General features: G+C 62.5%; 4 protein-coding genes across 4 annotated transcripts; 2 read left to right on the forward strand and 2 right to left on the reverse strand.

The window, feature by feature from the left end:
- Positions 1 to 13: 13 nt before the first annotated feature.
- MRPL16 (mitochondrial ribosomal protein L16) lies at positions 14 to 1,992 on the reverse strand. Its single transcript, XM_080344943.1, has 4 exons — positions 1,917 to 1,992; positions 1,123 to 1,188; positions 869 to 1,017; positions 14 to 549 (listed from the first exon to the last, which is right to left on the reverse strand). Exons 1-4 carry the CDS (start codon positions 1,957 to 1,959, stop codon positions 64 to 66), a joined length of 744 nt encoding a protein of 247 aa, XP_080201069.1. The 5' UTR covers positions 1,960 to 1,992; the 3' UTR covers positions 14 to 63.
- Positions 1,993 to 3,421: 1,429 nt separating this feature from the next.
- LOC308040928 (cobalamin binding intrinsic factor-like) lies at positions 3,422 to 5,459 on the forward strand (the record flags this gene model as incomplete). The annotated part of the gene is made up of 9 exons (XM_080345307.1): positions 3,422 to 3,491; positions 3,624 to 3,803; positions 3,901 to 4,044; positions 4,135 to 4,278; positions 4,348 to 4,523; positions 4,606 to 4,774; positions 4,938 to 5,079; positions 5,153 to 5,271; positions 5,353 to 5,459. 9 exons carry the CDS (start codon positions 3,422 to 3,424, stop codon positions 5,457 to 5,459), a joined length of 1,251 nt encoding a protein of 416 aa, XP_080201433.1.
- A 989-nt stretch (positions 5,460 to 6,448) lies between these two features.
- Positions 6,449 to 8,418, reverse strand: CBLIF (cobalamin binding intrinsic factor; the record flags this gene model as incomplete). The annotated part of the gene is made up of 9 exons (XM_080345308.1): positions 6,449 to 6,510; positions 6,591 to 6,709; positions 6,793 to 6,934; positions 7,029 to 7,281; positions 7,364 to 7,539; positions 7,609 to 7,752; positions 7,841 to 7,984; positions 8,070 to 8,249; positions 8,349 to 8,418. 9 exons carry the CDS (start codon positions 8,416 to 8,418, stop codon positions 6,449 to 6,451), a joined length of 1,290 nt encoding a protein of 429 aa, XP_080201434.1.
- Positions 8,419 to 13,664: 5,246 nt separating this feature from the next.
- Positions 13,665 to 15,595, forward strand: LOC308041177 (membrane-spanning 4-domains subfamily A member 12-like; the record flags this gene model as incomplete). Its single annotated transcript, XM_080345692.1, has 6 exons — positions 13,665 to 13,754; positions 13,937 to 14,056; positions 14,352 to 14,408; positions 14,662 to 14,793; positions 15,285 to 15,398; positions 15,479 to 15,595. 6 exons carry the CDS (start codon positions 13,665 to 13,667, stop codon positions 15,593 to 15,595), a joined length of 630 nt encoding a protein of 209 aa, XP_080201818.1.
- Between the last annotated feature and the right edge of the window lie 1,659 nt (positions 15,596 to 17,254).

Consider the following 17,254-nt stretch of genomic DNA (forward strand, 5'->3'; position numbering starts at 1 on the left):
CCAACACAATCAACACAAGCTCTTGTGAGGTTTAATTAACGCAGCTCCCAGCCCCACTGCTCATTACACCCGGTGTTTTAGGAAGAACTTCCCCCAGTAACGTCCCTGGAACTTCACATCGTAGGGGCTGAGGTACCGGCGCATCCCCAGCATGTTGGCGGTGACGATGCGCTCGAAAGTCCAAGGGTTTTGGTTGTTGAGCTTCTTCTCCTCCTCCTCGCGCCGCAGCTGCTCGAGGCCGTCGCGGCTGATGGGGACGGCGGGGAAGGGCAGTTTTTTGGCCACTTGCGTGAGGAAAGGTTTCACCTCCTCGAACTCGCAGCGCCCGCCGATCTCCACCACCAAGCGCCCCGTCTTCACCGCCGTCACATAGTGGTCGATGGGGCCTTTGCCACCTCCCATGCGGTGGCCCAAGCTCTTCCGCGTCACCGGTTTGTACGGGGCCGGCACCCGCCAGATGGCAAACATGTTTTTGATGTTCATGCTGCGGCCGATGGTCAAGCGGATCATCTCAAAGTGGCCCCAGTGGAGGTAGCCGCCCCCCAAGGCCTGCAGGGGGAAGGACAGGGTTCCTCAGGGACAGACAGAGGGACAAAGGGTCCCCTGTCCTGTTCGCCTGGCGTCACACGTGCTTTTTGGGGATGTCTCAGAGCCGCCTTTCCAATTTAAGCTCGGTCTTACATTCCTTATCCCCTCGCTGGGGAAACTGAGGTACGTGCCGTGAGCCTCAGTCAATCCAGCTTTTTGGAGACAGTTTGTCACCGGTCCCCTCCGGTCACTGCTTTATTTGGTGGCTTTACCACCCAGGGGAGGGCTCAGCGCCAGGCAGGGGGTCCCCACACCTGTCCCCCTCGTCACCCCCGCTCACCAGGATCCCGTACTGGCCCTGGGTGAAGTCGGTGGCCTCCCGGGACGGCCCGCGGATGTCACGCAGCTGCCGAGGCTCCCGCTTGACCTTGGGCACCGCCGGGACCTTGTCCATGAACTTCAGCTTTGTCTTCTCCGGGATGGTGACACCTGCGGGGCGACACACACCAGAGGGTCACCCGGGACACCCCGGTGTGGGGGTGGCAGGTCGGGGGGTGTCCCTGCCATCCTGGGGGGGTGGGTTCTCCCTCTTACCGCTGTAGTCCGGGGGTATCACCAACTTCTTGAGCCCGGCCCGGGGGACGGTGACACCGCCGGGACCTGGGGGACAGAGCGGGGGTCAGTGCAGGAGGGATGGACGGGTAGCATAGGGACGGACCCCCCTCAGGTACAGCGTCCCCCCGAGACCGCAGTGTCCCCCCACGGAGCCCAATGTCCCCCCCGGGATACCAATGTCCCCCCACGGAGCCCAGTGTCCCCCCTCGGGATACCAATGTACCCCTACGGAGCCCAGTGTCCCACCTCGGGATACCAGTGTCCCCCCACAGAGCCCAATGTCCCCCCCGGGATATCAATGTCCCCTCACGGAGCCCAATGTACCCCCCCGGGATACCAATGTCCCCCCATGGAGCCCAATGTCCCCCCCCGAGACCGCAGTGTCCCCCCACAGAGCCCAATGTCCCCCGCCCCGGGATACCAATGTCCCCCCACGGAGCCCAGTGTCCCCCCCCGGGGTACCAATGTCCCTCCACGGAGCTCAATGTCCCCCCCCGGGATACCAGTGTCCCCCCACAAAGCCCAATGTCCCCCCCCGGGGTACCAATGTCCCCCCACGGAGCCCAATGTCCCCCCCCCCCCGGGATACCAATGTCCCCCCACGGAGCCCAATGTCGCCCCGGGATCGCAGTGTCCCCCCGCAGCCGGCCGGTAATACAGCCGGCCCCGACACCGGCGGTGCCCCCCCCGCTCCCCGCCGGGCCCCCGGCGCCCGGACTCGCTCCCCCGGGGAAGGCGGCGGCCCCGTGAAGCGCTGCCCGGGCTGCCCTGACCTGCCCCGGGCCGGAGCTGCAGCGGGAGCCGCCATGGCCGCATCGCCGCGGCCGGAAGTGCCCGCGGGGGGCCGCCGTGGCGGGGACACGTCCGGTCCCGGTCCGTCCCCGCAGCGCCCCCGGGAAACGCGGACCCGGGGTTGGAGTTACAGAATCACAGACTCGCTTTGGGTGGAAAAGCCACTCGAGATCAGCCAGTCCAGCCATAACCCACCCCCGGCACTGCCCTGTGTCCTGAGAACCTCATCTCCGTCTGCCCAACCCTCCAGGGCTGGTGACTCCAGCACTGCCCTGGGCAGCCTGTTCAATGCCCCACAGCCCTTGTTCCTGCAGAACCATTTAGGGTGGAGAAGACCCTCAAGATCGAGTCCAACCGTTAACCCAACACTGTCACTAACCCACGTCCTTAAGAGCCTCATCCCTGTGTATTTTAAACATGTCCCAAGGAGCCAGCTCAAACACACACGCACATACACAGAGGTTTGTGCTACAAATGGCTCTTTATTGACTCCATGGTGGTCCCTCGGTGGCTTCAGTAGGTGCTGAAGACGGCCTGGACGTGCTCCCCGTTCTGCGGCTTGTAGGTGCCAACCCCAAAACAGCCCCTTACCCCAGGCATCCCGTGCCCAGGCTGCAGTGACAAAAAAGAGCAGAAAGCACCTTCCCTCAAGAGCCTTCATCGTGGGGGGGAGGAAGAGGAGGGGCTGCCTCCCCCAGGGCTTTAACACCTGGGCCAGGGTCATCACCCACTCCCTCGCACCCACCTGGGGCTCATCTCCTCCTCCCGGGGCCAGAACAAGAGCCCCTGTTGCTGTCCTTGTCCCAGCCCTGCTCCTGGTCCCTGTCCCTGCCTGGGGGGTGATGCAAAAGCTGTGGGGGTGTCAATCTTTGGCCATGTGACACCCTCCTCACCCCAAAACCAGGCTGGTCCCTGCACACAGGGTGACAAGCGTGTCCTTGGGGCACCATCCCACTGCAGAGGCTCTGGGGAAACTGAGGCACAGCCAGGCCGATCCCTCTGCGGGGCTCTTGTCCCCCCACAGAGCCACCAGCACCTCCCAGTTTGGTATCAACTGCAGGAACTGGTTTCTAGTCAGCTCTAGCCCCATTCCCTCCAGCCCTTTAAGCCACATCCAGCTGGTTTGTCACCCTGTCCCCGCTCATCCCACAGCTGCGCACCTCGTCCAGAAAGACACTGAGGAACAGGCTCCAAAACCTTCCTCAAATACATGAACACCACCCACCACCTTCCCGTCATCCTGGAGGTGGCTGCCCTTCCCACAGCAGGGTATCAAACCAGTTCAACGGGACGTTTCCTTCATTAATTCACACTGGTAATGGCTTTTGGTCTTCAAATTATTCGGGTTGACTACAGTCAGGGCGGGGAGTGTGGCAGATGGGCAAATAAGAGACGAGCACCGAGGAAATATAAAAGCAGAGAGGACACACGGAGAATCCAGTGCCCACAGGACTTTGGTGGCCTGAACAGACCTGAGGACATGAGGATGCTCAGTATGGCTTTCGGCATCGGGGTCCTGCTGGCCCTATCTGGCAGCACGGCCACAAACGGCTGCAGTGAGTGCCAGCCCTCCTGGGGAGGGACTGAGGGGGGACGGGTGGCTCTGCGAGGGGCTGTGTGGAGGGGACACCACCAGTGACCTCCCGCTGCGAGTGACAGTGGGGTGTCTGTCCTGTCTCTCCTCCCAGATGCCTCACAGCAACTGGTCTCCAAGCTGGTGCAGCTCATGAAGGACTTCGCCGAGGTGGAAGCGATGCCAATCCCTAGCCTCCTGCTGGCCTTGAACTTGGTTCGGGACACCAGCGATTATGCCCACAAGTGGCTGCTCCAGTGGATAAAGGAAGTGGCTGTGACAAGAGCCCAAAAAGGTAGGGAGGGGAGGGGGCTTCCCCCCCAACATGACACCACCAGTTGTCTCGAGTTCCTGGCCCCTCACACACCCCCGCTGCTCTCTTGACCCCACAGATCTGACATCGGGGGAGGTGGCTCTGTATGTGCTGTCCCTGTTCTCCTCCTGCCAGGACCCCTGGCACGTTCAAGCCTTTGGAAAGACCATCGACCTGGTCCAGGTCCTGCAGCAGAAAACAGATGAGGAGGTGGCCAAGCTGGGTACGAGGGGATGGGAGGGAGGTCTTGGGGTGTCCAGGGAGGTGTCTCCCAGCCTGCTCACCCCTCAGCTCACCACGCTTGGCTTTGCAGTGGCGGATGGGATCCCCAAAAGCACCCTGTACAGCGTCAGCCTGGACGCCCTGGCCTTGTGTCTGGCCAGGGCCGGTGGCTACCGAGTGGCATCTGTGCTCCTGGCCAAGCAGGTGCTGAGCCCTGACAGCCAACTCTCCGTGGGTAAGGGACCCCTCCGGCCCCGCCGTGTCCCCTCTCTGCCACCTTGGCAGTGACACTGTGATCCCGCAGACACCCGTGCTGTGGCGGCGCTGGCCATGACGTGTACGTACAGACAAATGGACCTGCAAGACCTGAAGCACCTGCTCTGGAAAGCGCTGTCCAACGTGACCAACAGCTTCCTCAACGAGCAAGAGAAGAGGGGTGGCATGATTGGGAACATTTACAGCATGGGGCTGGCCCTGCAGGTACAGAATGACAGATGGTGCCACCACAGCTGCTCGGTTCTGCTCCCAGGGCTCCTGGTGCCACCTCCTGTCCCCTCCGCAGGCGCTGGAGTCGACTCAGGAGTTTTACGCCCCACGGAAGTGGAACTCCACCCAAGCCTGCAACGTGGTTTTCAAGCATGACTACAATCAGTCCATGGCCATCGCCCAGGTCCTGCCTGCGCTGGTGGGTGTAACCTACCTGGATGTTGCTGACCTGAACTGTACCACCAGTATGTCCCCAAACCTAGAGCCATCTCTGTCCCCAAAGCTGGGTACAGTTGCGGTTCACAGAGATAGGGCTGACCCCAGACCCTGTGGGGATGATGCTCCTGGACCTCTGTGCCCAATGGCACTGGGGCAGGTGCCCATTCTGCCCCTCTGCCCCCCAAACAGACAACATCACGGTTAACTACACCATCACCAACACGCTGCCGGGAACACCCTTCAGCTACAACACCACGGTGCATGTCCTGGCTGGCTCCGTGCTGCTCAAGGTGCTGGAGAGAGCACAGGAGGAGGAACCTGACAACTTTAGGTGACAACTGGGGGGTTTGGGGAGTTTATGGCATCCCCCAACCCATCCCTGAGCCCACCCGTGTCCCCCGCAGCTTCCAGACGAAGCCAACGTCCTGGGGGCCCATGGTGATCTCCATCCACGGGCTGGCTGCTGACCCGGACAGAGGCACCTACTGGCAGTTCCTGGGCGACGGGGTCCCCCTCCAGGAAGGTGGGGAGCTGTCAGGGGGGGGCACAGGGGGCCATGATATGGGCCATGGTACCCCAACCTCACCCTGTCCCTCCACCACAGGGGTTGGCACCTACAAGCCGCGGAACGGAGAGCACATCCAGGCCAACTTCACCATCTACAAAGGCAAAGGAGAGAGCACCATGGAGGGAATAAAGACCTATTTGTAGACAAACCTCTGTGTGTGTGTGTGTGTGTGTCTGAGGCTGCAGCACATCGGGAAGGGCTGAACAGACAGAGATGAGGTTCTCAGGGACATGGGGTAGTGCTGGGGGTGTGGGAATGGTTGGACTGGATGATCCTGAGGATCTTTTCCAATCAAAATGATTGTGTGAGATTACAACACAGGGCCCAGACCCCTTGGTGGGGATGAGGCTTCAGCAGGGGTTGGGGCCAGCCTTGGGTTGTGCCCTTCCCTTGGGGGAAGGTCCTGTCAAAGGCCTCGATGGGACACGGGTACTGGGGGTGTCCTGCCTGCTGGGGACACCTGCCTATCATGGAGCTGGGAGCTGGGGGTGGTGTTGTGGAAGGACACTATTGGGGGGCAATTCTACTGGGCTTTGCACTCCCAGAACTAATAGTGACACCTGGAAGCCGGGTGTGCAGCGGCAGGATGTGCCCTGCTCTGGCAGCCATAGCACATGTCAGCAGTGACACAGCTACGGGAGCTGTGCCCAGGGAGCAGAACTCCTCCTCTGAGTGACGGAGCTCCAGGACGAGGTGACGAGGTTGAGGAAGAACCAGGGAGTGCAAGAGGGAGAGAGACCACTGGAGTCACACCCGACCTTAGAACCGTAGAATCATTTTGGTTGGAAAAGCCCCTCACGATCATCAAGTCCAACCATTAAACCACCCACATCCGCGAGAACTTCATGTCCGTCTGCCCAACCCTCCAGGGCTGGTGACTCCAGCACTGCCCTGGGCAGCCTGTTCAATGCCCCACAGTCCTTGTTCCTGCAGAACCATTTAGGGTGGAAAAGACCCTCAAGATCAAGTCCAGCCGTTATCCCAACATTGTCACTAACCCACGTCCTTAAGAGCCTCGTCCCTGTGTATTTTAAACATGTCCCAAGGAGCCAGCTCAGACACACACGCACATACACAGAGGTTTGTGCTACAAATGGCTCTTTATTGACTCCATGGTGGTCCCTCGGTGGCTTCAGTAGGTGCTGAAGACGGCCTGGACGTGCTCCCCGTTCTGCGGCTTGTAGGTGCCAACCCCTGTGGTGGAGGGACGGGGTGAGTTTGGGGTACCACGGACCCCATCGTGAGCCCCCGTACTCCCCACCCCAGCTCCCCACCTTCCTGGAGGGGGACCCCGCCGCTCAGGAACTGCCAGTAGGTCCTTCTGTTCTGGTTGGCAGCCAGCCCGTGGATGGAGACCACCATGGGCCCCCAGGACGTCTGCTCTGTCTGGAAGCTGCCGGGGACACGGGTGGGCTCAGGGATGCGTTGAGGGATGCCATAAACCCCCCAAGAACCCCAAAACTGCCCAGCTGTCACCTAAAGACGTCGGGTTCCTTCTCCTGTGCTACCTGCAGCACCTTGAGCAGCACGGAGCCGTCCGGGACCTGCACCGTGGTGGTGTAGCTGAAGTGTCTTCCCTGCAGCGTGTTGGTGATGGAGTAGTGAACTGTGATGGTGGCTGCTGGGAGGGGAGAGGGGCCAGGTGGGCACTCGCCATGGTGCCACGTGGGTCTGCGAACATCACCCCCACGGGGTCCGGGGGGCAGCCGTACCTCTGTGAACCGCAGCTGTACCCAGCCTGGGGGACAGGGACGGCTGTAGCTTTGGGGACAGGGTTGGCTGTAGGGGGGACATCCTGGTGGCGCAGTCCAGGTCAGCCGCGTCCAGGTAGGACCTGCCCACCAGCGCGGGCAGGACCTGGGCGATGGCCATGGGCAGGCGGTAGTCGTGGCGGGACACCGCGGCGAAGGCTTGGGCGCAGTCCCACGCCCGCGGGGCGTAAAACTCGCCCGTGGCCACCAGCGCCTGTGGAGGGGACAGGAGGTGGCACCAGCACCTCCAGGAGCAGGACCAGGTGGCCGCGGTGGCGCAGCCTGTCACCCTGTACCTGCAGGGCCAGCCCTGTGCTGTAAATGTTCCCGATGACACCGTTCCCCTCCTCCTGCTCATCGAGGAAGCCGTTGGTCACGGCCGATAGCGCTTCCTGCAGCAGCTCCTGCAGGTCCTGCAGGTCCGTCTGTCCGTACGTGCATGTCATGGCCAGCGCCGCCATGGCACGGGTGTCTGAGGGACACTGGTGTCACTGCCAAGGTGGCAGAGAGGGGACACGGCGGGGCCGGAGGGGTCCCTTACCCACGGAGAGGTGGCTGTCGGGGCTCAGCACCTGCTTGGCCAGGATCACGGATGCCCCTTGGTAGCCACCTGCCCCGGCCAGGCACAGGGCCAGGGCGCCCAGGCTGACACCGTACAGGGTGCTTTTGGGGATCCCCTCCTCCTCTGCAAAGCCAAGAGCGGTGAGTGAGGTGGGGACAAGGGACTGGTGCTGGGGACACCTCCCCGGACACCCCGCTGCCTCCCGCCGTACCCAGCACGGCCATCTCCTCATCCATTTTCTGCTGCAGGACCTGGACCAGGTCGACGGTCAGTCCCAGCGCCTGGATGTGCCGGGGGTCCCGGCAGGAGGAGAACAGGGACAGCACGGACAGAGCCACCTCCCCCGACGTCATGTCTGTGGGGACAAGAGAGCAGCCGGCACGCCGGGAACTGGGGAGAACCGGGGGTGCCGCAACAGGGGAGACACCCCCCCATCCTACCTCTTTGGGCTCTGGTCACAGCCTCCTCCTGGATCTCCTGCAGCAGCCATTTGTGGGTGTTGCTGCCTGTGGCCCCAGCCAAGTTCAAGGCCAGCAGGACACTGGGGTTCGGCGTCCCCTCTGCCTTGATCGAGTCGTCCATACGCTGCACCAGCTCCGAGACCAGTTGCTGTGGGGCCACTGGGAGGAGAGAGGGGGGACACCCCGCGCCAGGAGGTCACTGGGGGTGTCCCCTCCGTGTGAGGACACGTGTCCCTCCGCAGGAGGGCTGGCACTCACCGCAGCCCCGCACAGCCGTGCCACCGGACAGGGCCAGCAGGACCCCAATGCCTAAAGCCACGCTGAGCATCCTTGTGTCCTCAGGGCCACTCAGGCTACCAAAATCCCGTGGACACTGGTTTCTCCACTTGTCCCCTCTGCTTTTAGCTTTACCCGGTGCCCTTCTCCGGTTATTGACCCTCTTGCAGCCGCCCCGGCACTGCCAAGCACTGTTAGTGTATCCAGACCGATACACACACACACAAACAGGCTTGTAAGTTCCAGGAAACTCCAGCCCCGCTAGTGTCACCTCAGTGCCAGGAACAAAGGAGTGGTGCAAAGAATGTAAAGAATAAAGCCATCACTGGTGGGGATTGACAAGGGAAAGTCCTGTTGAACTGGTTGGATATCCTGGTGCGGGAAGGTCGCCCACCTCCGGGCTGACGGGAAGGTGGCGGGTGGTGCTTTTTCTGGATTTTAGGAAGGTTTTGGAGCCTGTTCCTCAGCGTCCTTCTGAGCCCCATCCCGCGGCCGTGGGACGAGCAGGGACAGGGTGACAAACCAACTGGACGTGGCTCAAAGGGGTGGTGGGAACAGGGCTGCAGCTGGCTGGAAACCAGCCCCTGCGGTTGATGCCAAACTGGGAGGTGCTGGTGGCTCTGTGGGGGGACAAGAGCCCCGCAGAGGGATCGGCCTGGCTGTGCCTCAGTTTCCTCAGAGCCTCTGCAGTGGGATGGTGCCCCAAGGACACACTTGTCACCCTGTGTGCAGGGACCAGCCTAGTTTTGGGGTGAGGAGGGTGTCACATGGCCAAAGATTGACACCCCCCAGCTTCTCCATCACCCCCCAGGCAGGGACAGGGACCAGGAGCAGGGCTGGGACAAGGACAGCAACAGGGGCTCTTGTTCTGGCCCCGGGAGGAGGAGACGAGCCCCAGGTGGGTGCGAGGGGGTGGGTGGTGACCCTGGCCCAGGTGTTAAAGCCGTGGGGGAGGCAGCCCCTCCTCCTCCTCCCCCCATACGATGAAGGCTCTTGAGGGAAGGTGCCTTCTGCTCTTTTTTGTCACCGCAGCCTGGGCACGGGATGCCTGGGGTAAGGAGTTGAGGCAGCATTTGGAGGGAGGGGAGCCCCAGGGTGGCTCCTGCACCTCCCCCGTGTCCCCATTGGGACCCTTCAGAGGTCACACAGGTGCCCTGGAGTGTCAGCATGAAGTGGCTCAGTCCCCCAGTGCCACCTCCTTCTCTGTCCCTAAGGCTGTAAATGCTAAAATGGGGGGATTTTTGGGGAACACTGGTGCTGGGGGCAGCCTGGGGGTCCCTGGAGAGCTGGCTCAGGCTCCCTCTCATTTCCCCACCAGTCTCAGTGACATGTGGCCACGCGTGGCTCTCGGTGACAGTGCCATCCAGCCTCCTGGGGAGCCCGGTGACTGCTGGGGAGCTGATGCTGGGACACAGTTGTGGGGTGACCAGCACTGATGGGGACCAATACCAGCTGGAGCACCCGCTCGGGGGCTGCGGGACCACCCTGGAGGTGAGGAGCCGGGGGTGACAATGTGGGGTGTCCCCCTCGGGGGCTGTAGGGCATCCCACAGGGGAGGGACAATGCTGGGGTGTCCTTGGCTGTGGCTGCCGAAACTCCTGTGGTGGGGGGAGGAAACCATGTGAGTGCCGGTGTCATCATTGTCACCGAACCCATGTGCTGGGGGAGCCCCAGGGGTGGTCCCCCAGGTCCTGCTGTCCCCATGGGGAGGGTCCCACCTTCATACTAGGGTGGGGACACTGATTAAAGTGAGTGGGGCTGGTACTGGTGAAGTGACACCAGCTCTTGCCGTGTCACAAGGAGCTTTCTGGGTGCTGGGGACAGGGAGGTGACACCTGCTTGGAGCCAGGTGACACCTCCAGCCCCGTGTCCCCCCCCAGCTCCTCCCAGACAGAATCCACTACAGCAACGTCCTCCATTACCGCCCCATGCTCGAGGGGCCCGTGGCTCGTGCCGGACCCTTCACCCTCCCCATCCACTGCTACTACCCCAGGTACGTGGGTGCCCCGTGGAGCCCCCTGGGTGTCACCCACCATGGGACTCGGTGCTGGGTCCGTGGGGGGCACGTGGCAGGCAGGGGTGTCCCCGGGAGGTGTCACCCCACTCAAGGATGCTCTGCAGGACGGGCAGCGTTTCATCCGGGGGTGTCCAACCCACCTGGGTCCCCTTCGGCTCCACCGCCGCTCACCGGAGACGCCTGCGCTTCGCCCTGGACGCGTATGACAGTGAGTGGGGGACCCCAAACCCACCCATTCCCCTGTGTGGGGGTCCCCTCTGCCTGGCTGGGGCTCTGGAATGATGTCCCCAATGTGTCCCCCAGGTACCTGGTCCTCCCCCCGGCACCAGGCCACCTATTCCCTGGGGGACATTATCAACATCGAGGCGTCGGTGAGCCCCGACCCCGCCGTGTCCCTCAGGGTTTTTGTGGATGAGTGCGTGGCCAGCCCCAGTGTAGTGACACAGCTCAAGGTCAAGGTCATTGGTGACAACGGGTGAGTGCCAGGGCTGGGGACAGGGGAGGAAAGAGCCTGGCTGTCCCCAGAGGGGTGACAGTCTCGTGTCACCCCGCAGGTGCCTGCTGGATGGGCAGTTTGGTCGCTCCCGCTTCCTCCCCCGGCGCGGTGACGGTTCCCTCCGCTTCCAGCTGGACACCTTCCTCTTCCTCAACACCTCCGGCAGCCAGGTCTGTGCCAGGGGCCTGGGGGTGCGGGGCGACCCCCCACACCTGCCGATGTGGTGGCTGTGTGACCAGAGCCACCCCGCAGCTCCGAGGAGGTGGCAGGAGGATGTTTGTCCCCGCAGATCCACCTCCGCTGTCACCTGAAGGCTGTAGCGCAGGGGGCCGGTGACACTTTCGGCAAAGCCTGTTCCTACGACGGCACAGCAGCCGCCTGGCGCTCCCCGGACGGGGCCGACTGCTCCTGCTGTGACTCCCCGGGGGGCTGCGGGGACCGGCGACAGCGACGGGGGGCTGGTGGCCGAGGTGAGACCCCCCCTTGGTGACACCCAAGAGCCCTGCGGGTGACAGCAGTGCCTGACGGGTGTCTCCTCACAGGGCTCCTTGGTGAAGCCACCGTCCAACTGGGTCCCCTGGGGCTGCTCTCGGTTCTGCCCAGCTCGTCCCCTGTCCCCTCCAGTGTCCCCACGGCACCGGCACCCAGCACAGCACCTCCTGGCCACCCCTCGGTCCCCGTGGTGCAGGGGGAGAAGAGGGACCCAGGTGAGTGTGTGTGTGTGTCCCCTGGGGCTGGGGGTGGCTGGGGTGACCCTGCTGTCCCCCTCACCCCTGTCTGTCCCCCCAGGACCAGCTGTCCCTGGCTCCACGCTGGCCATGGTGGCCATGTGCTCCATCCTCACCGCCGTGGGCATGGCCGGCTGCTACTGCTCCGTGCGGAGACACCGGAGCCAAAACCGGCTGGGGGGGGGTCCCGAGGCGGCCCCCGGGGAGCCCCGAGCTGTGGCCATGGGCCCCACTGCCCCAGGGACACCCCCTGCTCCTCCGGTCCCTGCTGTGGTGTGAAAATCCTGGTTTTAGAAATAAACCTGAGGCAGAAAAGGCTGTGCCAGGTCTGTGGGGGTTTGGGAAGACCATGTACCCCCCTGGGTGTGAAACCACCACAGCGGGATGGGGGACAATGACACCAGGACTTGCTTTGGATCCCCTCTGCCTGTCACCTCCTGCAGCTGGGGACAATCCGTGTCTGGGGAAGGGGGGCATGGGGGTTTGCTCCCCACGATGTTGGGGGTCCTGCAAGACGTGGCTGTGAGGGTCCCCATGGGGGCTGTGTGGGCATCTTCCCCCCCACCCCTTACTGTGCGGGGTCAAAACGCTATTTTCACTCCAAATAAAGGACTTTATAAGAAAAATGCTGGGGGGGCTGAGGCAGAGGCAGCCTGGGGAGCTCTGGGGGGGTTGCTATGGGGTTGGGGGGCTCGTTGTGGGGCCAGGGAGCTCTGGAGGCTGCGGGGGGACAGCAGGGCACAATGGTCACGGGAATGGGGCAACCCCTCCCTCACGCGTCCCCGCTCCTGTGCAGGGGGAGGCGTTTGTGCCTAATGGCCTCTGATGGATCTTTTTTCCAGGAACTCGCTGCAGAGAGGCTTTTAATTTCTTTTCTTTTTTTTTTTGTTTGCTTTTTATTCTCCTTCTGAGCTGCTGTAAACAGGCCGGGGGGGGCAGAGTCTGTGTGTTGGGGCAGTGCTGCCCCCCCGACACCCCACTTTGCTGTGGGTGGGGGTCTGAGCATCCTGCCCCGTGGGGACACAGGGCGCTGGGCTCCTTCCCTGAACTGGGGGAGCAACAGTGAGCAGCCCCCCCTGCAGCTGGGGTGTCTCTGTGAGGGTTGTACCCCACTTTCCTCTCCCCACGGGGGCTGCAGCCATGGGTGGGGTGGGTTTGGGAGTGTGGGGCTGCTCTTCTTCCCCTTGGCACCCCCTTTTCCATCTGTGTCCCTTGGCCACCGGTGAGTGGGCAGAGCTGGGGAGGGGGCTCCACCTGTGGGTCATGAGGATATGCATGAGTCATGGGGACACCTGTGGGTCTTGGGGACACCTGTGGGTTATGGGGTCCAGCTGTGTCTTTGGGATACCAGTGGGTTGTGGGGTCTAGCTGTGGGTCATGGGGACATGCATAGATCGTGGGGTACATGCATGGGTTGTGGGGTCCACCTGTGGGTCATGGGGACACCTGTGGGTCGTGGGGACATGTGTGAGTCTTGGGGTCCACCCGTGGGGATAGGTGTGAGTTGTGGGGACACCCGTGGGTCATGGGGGACATGCATGTGTTGTGGGGTCCCCCTGGGGGTCATGAGGACACCCATGGGTCGTGGAGACATGCATGAGTTGTAGGGTCCACTCGCGGGGACACTCGCGGATCCTGGGGTCATGAGGACATGAGTGAGCCTTGGGGTCCACCCGTGGGGACACGTGTGAGTTGTGGGGGCACCCGTGGATCCTGGCGATGTGCATGAGTCATGGGGACATGCATGAGTCGTGGGGTCCACCCATGGGTCGTGGGGACACCCGTGGGTCATGGAGACATACATGAGTCTTGGGGGATACACGTGAGTCGTGGGGACACCCGTGGGCCTGGGGGTCCAGCCGTGGGTCGCGGGGCCACCCGTGGGCTGGGCGGCGGCCCGAGGATGCTGCAGGCTCTGACGTCAGCCGCGCGGAGCCAATGGGAGGTCGCAGGGGCGGGGTGGGGCGGGGTGGGGCGGGGGCGGCCCCGCGGGGACCGAGCGGGGCAGCTCCGGGGGCCGGGGCGGGCGGGGGGTCCCGCTGCCCCCCGCCACCTCCATGCAGGGGATGGGGAACCTGCGGCTGGGCAGCCGCGCTGTCATGTACACGGCCGAGACGCTGCCCAAGGGCAAGAACCGAGTGATGGGGGTGAGTTGTTTTTTGGGGGGGGTGGTACCCCTGGAAAATCCCCCCTTGCCCCTTCCCCGGGGGGTTCTGCCCCTTCCCTGGGGATTTCTGCCCCCTCGGACAGGCCCTGGAGCAGCGGGGGGACAGGGACGCCCCCATCCCCAGGGCGGGGCGGGGGAAATGTCACCCTGTCCCATCCCCAGACCATCCAGATCATGACGGGCTTCATGCACATCGGCTTCGGCATCATCCTCACCACGCTCACCAAAGTCTACACCTCCGTCTTCGTCATCGGCGAGATCCCCTTCCTGGGCGGCGTGTCGGTGCGTGGCACGGGGGGTGTCCAGCGGGGTGGGATACCCACGCAGGGGGATGTCCACCAAGGGGGATGCCCACTGGGGAAAGATGCCCACGGCGGGGGATGCCCACGGGTGTCCCACGGCTCCCAGGGATAGTGGGTTCTGGTCCAGCAGCCTTAAAACTCCAGGACTGACAATGCACAAAGTGGGGGTCACCGTGCCCCCAAAAGCTGTGGGCAGGTTGTTGATGTGGGTGGGGTCTTGGGGGGCTCGGGGTGACCTTGGTGGCAGCTGATTGTCCCCGTTTCTCCTGGCACAGTTCATCATCTCCGGCTGCCTGTCCATCGGGGCGGAGAAGAGCCCCACGGAGTGTGCGGTGAGTGTCCCCGGGGGGGACACTGCAGGGGGGTGAGTGGGAGGGGGCAGCTCATCCCTGGGTAAAACCCCTCAGAGCAAACCCAAATGTAAAGCTCGCGCTGGGGTTATTTCTGTCAACGAGCAATGGGAGAGAGAGAAGCAAAAAGACCCCAAGGACAGCCTGAGCTGTGATCTGTGTCCAGACTCCTGGGGGGGGTGTCCCCACGGGTTTTGGGGTCTGCCATTGTCCCCAAACCTCTGGGCGCCCACAGGTGAAGGGCAGCCAGACCATGAACGTCATCAGCGCCATCTTCGCTCTGCTGGGCATCGTCGCCTTCATCGTAGACCTCAACCTCAACGGGCTCTACCGCTCCGGCCTCGACTACTACAGCTACCTGGTCTTGGTAAGTGGGGGTACAGCCCCCCCCAGTCCCTGGGACCCTCCCCTGGCCCCTTCTCCATCCCTGGCCCCTTCTCCATCCCCACCAAGGGCTGTTCTCCCTCCCCCTGAGCCCTCCAAGGGGACAAGGGGGCTTGGTGGGGCTCAACCCCATCACCCCTGGGGATCAGGGACCCCATGGCCGGTGACACCCCGACCTGGGCCCATCTGCCGCCGCGGTGCCGTGCGCTTGACCTATTTTAGGCTGGTACCTCGGGAGATGACTCACGCCCTGGAAATGCCCGTTTCTCTCTATAAGCCGTAAAAACGGTGAGGTAGGGGGGTCTGGGTGAGACCTCGGTACCCTCAAAGCCAGGGCTGCGGTGCTTAGGACTTGTGGGAGGAGGTGAACCCCAAAATCCTTGCCCCAAAATGTGAGGGGGGGTCCTGTCCTGTGGGGTTTCCTCCTCCTGTGCACTGCTGATGTTTTGTGGTTTGTTTTTTCCCCCCCTGGAGCTCGCAGGGAACGGCATCTCCATCGTCTTGCTCATCTTCACCATCCTGGAGTTCTGCATCGCCGTGGCCACCGCCAACTTTTGGTGCCGGGCCACCCGTCTCAGCTCTAACGAGGTAGGGCAAGGGGGGCACGAAGGGGCTGAGCCCCGACCGGACCCCCCCCAGCACCGTCCCAACCCCCTGCTGTCCCCCAGGCCATGCTGATCGTCCCCAGTGCCACCCAGGGGGACCTGGCGGTGCCGCTGACCGAGCTGCCACAGCCACCCAGCTACACCGAGGTGATCTACGACCCCAAAGAGCAGCCCAGTTAAAGCGGAGCCGCGGCCGGGCTGGTTCCCAGCAGCATGTCACACCTTCTCCCATTGCCACCAGTGCCTCCCGCCCCGGGAAAGCATGTCCCCCCCAGCCCTGACCCCCCCCTAAAAAAAGCAGCAGCTCTTGGGTTTCTTTGCATCCCCAAAATCTCGCCAGGTGCTGGCGCTGAGGATTTGGGTAAGGGATCCTGCTTCTACTCTCCCCAAACCATCCCCAGAGCTGCAGCATCCTCCTCCTGCCACGCTGCAGGCTGGGACATGCTGGTACCCCCCAAAAAGCCAGCGAGCACCCCAAATTTGCCCCCTCCCTGCCCATCTGCTGTGTCTCAAAGCGGGGCTCTGCCTGCCGCCTGCTTTGGAGAAGGGATTTCTGCGGGGGATGCTTCGTGGGGTGTTTCTGCCCGTAAATCCCCGGTTGGCTGCTGGGGCTTGTTCATTTTGGGGTTCAAGGGCTTCTCGGGGTCTGGTGGCCACGTTGCAGACACCCCATAGAGCCCCCGCTGTGTGGGGGCAGCTGGAGCATCTACCTCGGCTCCTACCTGCCCAGCTTGAATTATCTTCCAAATAAACGCTCTGCCCAAGCCTGTGTCTCCTCATTCGGGGGGTTTGGGAGCTGAAAACCACGGTGCAGAGCCACTGTCCATCACATTCAGGGGGTCCCTTATGTCCATCACCCTCATCTGGTCCCACCTACCCCCCTAATCCCCCCCCATACACATCAGAGCACATCTGGCTATATATAGCGCTGCTGGAGCAGCTGGGCAGCCGGCGGCGATGACGGTGACAATGATGATGACACCAGCCCAGGAGTTGTCCCCAGGCTGGAGCTGCTCCTTGGGGTGACACGGGGACATGGGTGACACACGGTCCCCGTTCCCCACGTGATGGGCACACAGCCGGGGGGCACAATGAGCGCTCACCCGTGCAATGACCCCTCAACAATCACTTATTTCGGGGGGGGGAATTGAGCCCAAAGAGCTCTCGGCCCATTTTTAACCAGCAGAGAGGTTTGACAAGCTCATTACTGACTCCCATCATTAATTACCCCACAGTGGGGGGGGTGTTTGAGGAGCTAACGAGGAGTAAGGGTGGTGATGAGCATCCAGCAGGTTATTTACAGAGCAGCTCCAGAGTTTGGGATGGAGATGAGGAAGGAGAACCCGGTGCTGATTTTTCGGAGGGGTGGGAGCATCTGGTGAGTTATGGGTACCCTAGCGGGGGGGTCTCTGCCTGATTTTGCTCCCCCACCACCATTTGGGGACAGTATCCACCCCCAAATGTCACCTCCGGCCCCAGTGCAGGGAATGCCTGTTGGAACCATCTCTTTAGTTTTTGGGCCAAATTAATGTGCGTGTGTGTTTTGTTTGCTTGTGTGTTTAGTGTTTTCTTTATTTTCTTCAGCTTGTTTTTAATTTCTTTATTATTATGATGCTATTTTTCCCGTTCCGACAGCCCCCGCCCTGCCCTGCCGGCGCTCAGGCTGCTCAGCCAGAGCCTCATGGATTATTCACTCACTGTCAGTTATTTCTGGTCCCGGCTCTGAAAAAATAATGAGGCGGTTGGGTAGAAAAAGCCCCAGAGATTGGGGGGAGCAGGATGAACCGGCTCTTTCCGCTCACCCCAAGTTCACGGCCCATTATGGCTCCACACTGTCCC

This window comes from Nesoenas mayeri (assembly GCF_963082525.1).
Source record: "Nesoenas mayeri genome assembly, chromosome: 5".
NCBI classification, from domain to species: domain Eukaryota; kingdom Metazoa; phylum Chordata; class Aves; order Columbiformes; family Columbidae; genus Nesoenas; species Nesoenas mayeri.

Excerpts from the sequence above, each read along its gene's own strand:
- MRPL16 (XM_080344943.1), bottom strand. The coding sequence starts at position 1,959 with ATGCGGCCATGGCGGCTCCCGCTGCAGCTCCGGCCCGGGGCAG. Across the intron at positions 1,018-1,122 it reads GATACCCCCGGACTACAGCG|GTGTCACCATCCCGGAGAAG; the intron begins GTAAGAGGGAGA and ends GTCGCCCCGCAG. Across the intron at positions 550-868 it reads AGGGCCAGTACGGGATCCTG|GCCTTGGGGGGCGGCTACCT; the intron begins GTGAGCGGGGGT and ends TTCCCCCTGCAG.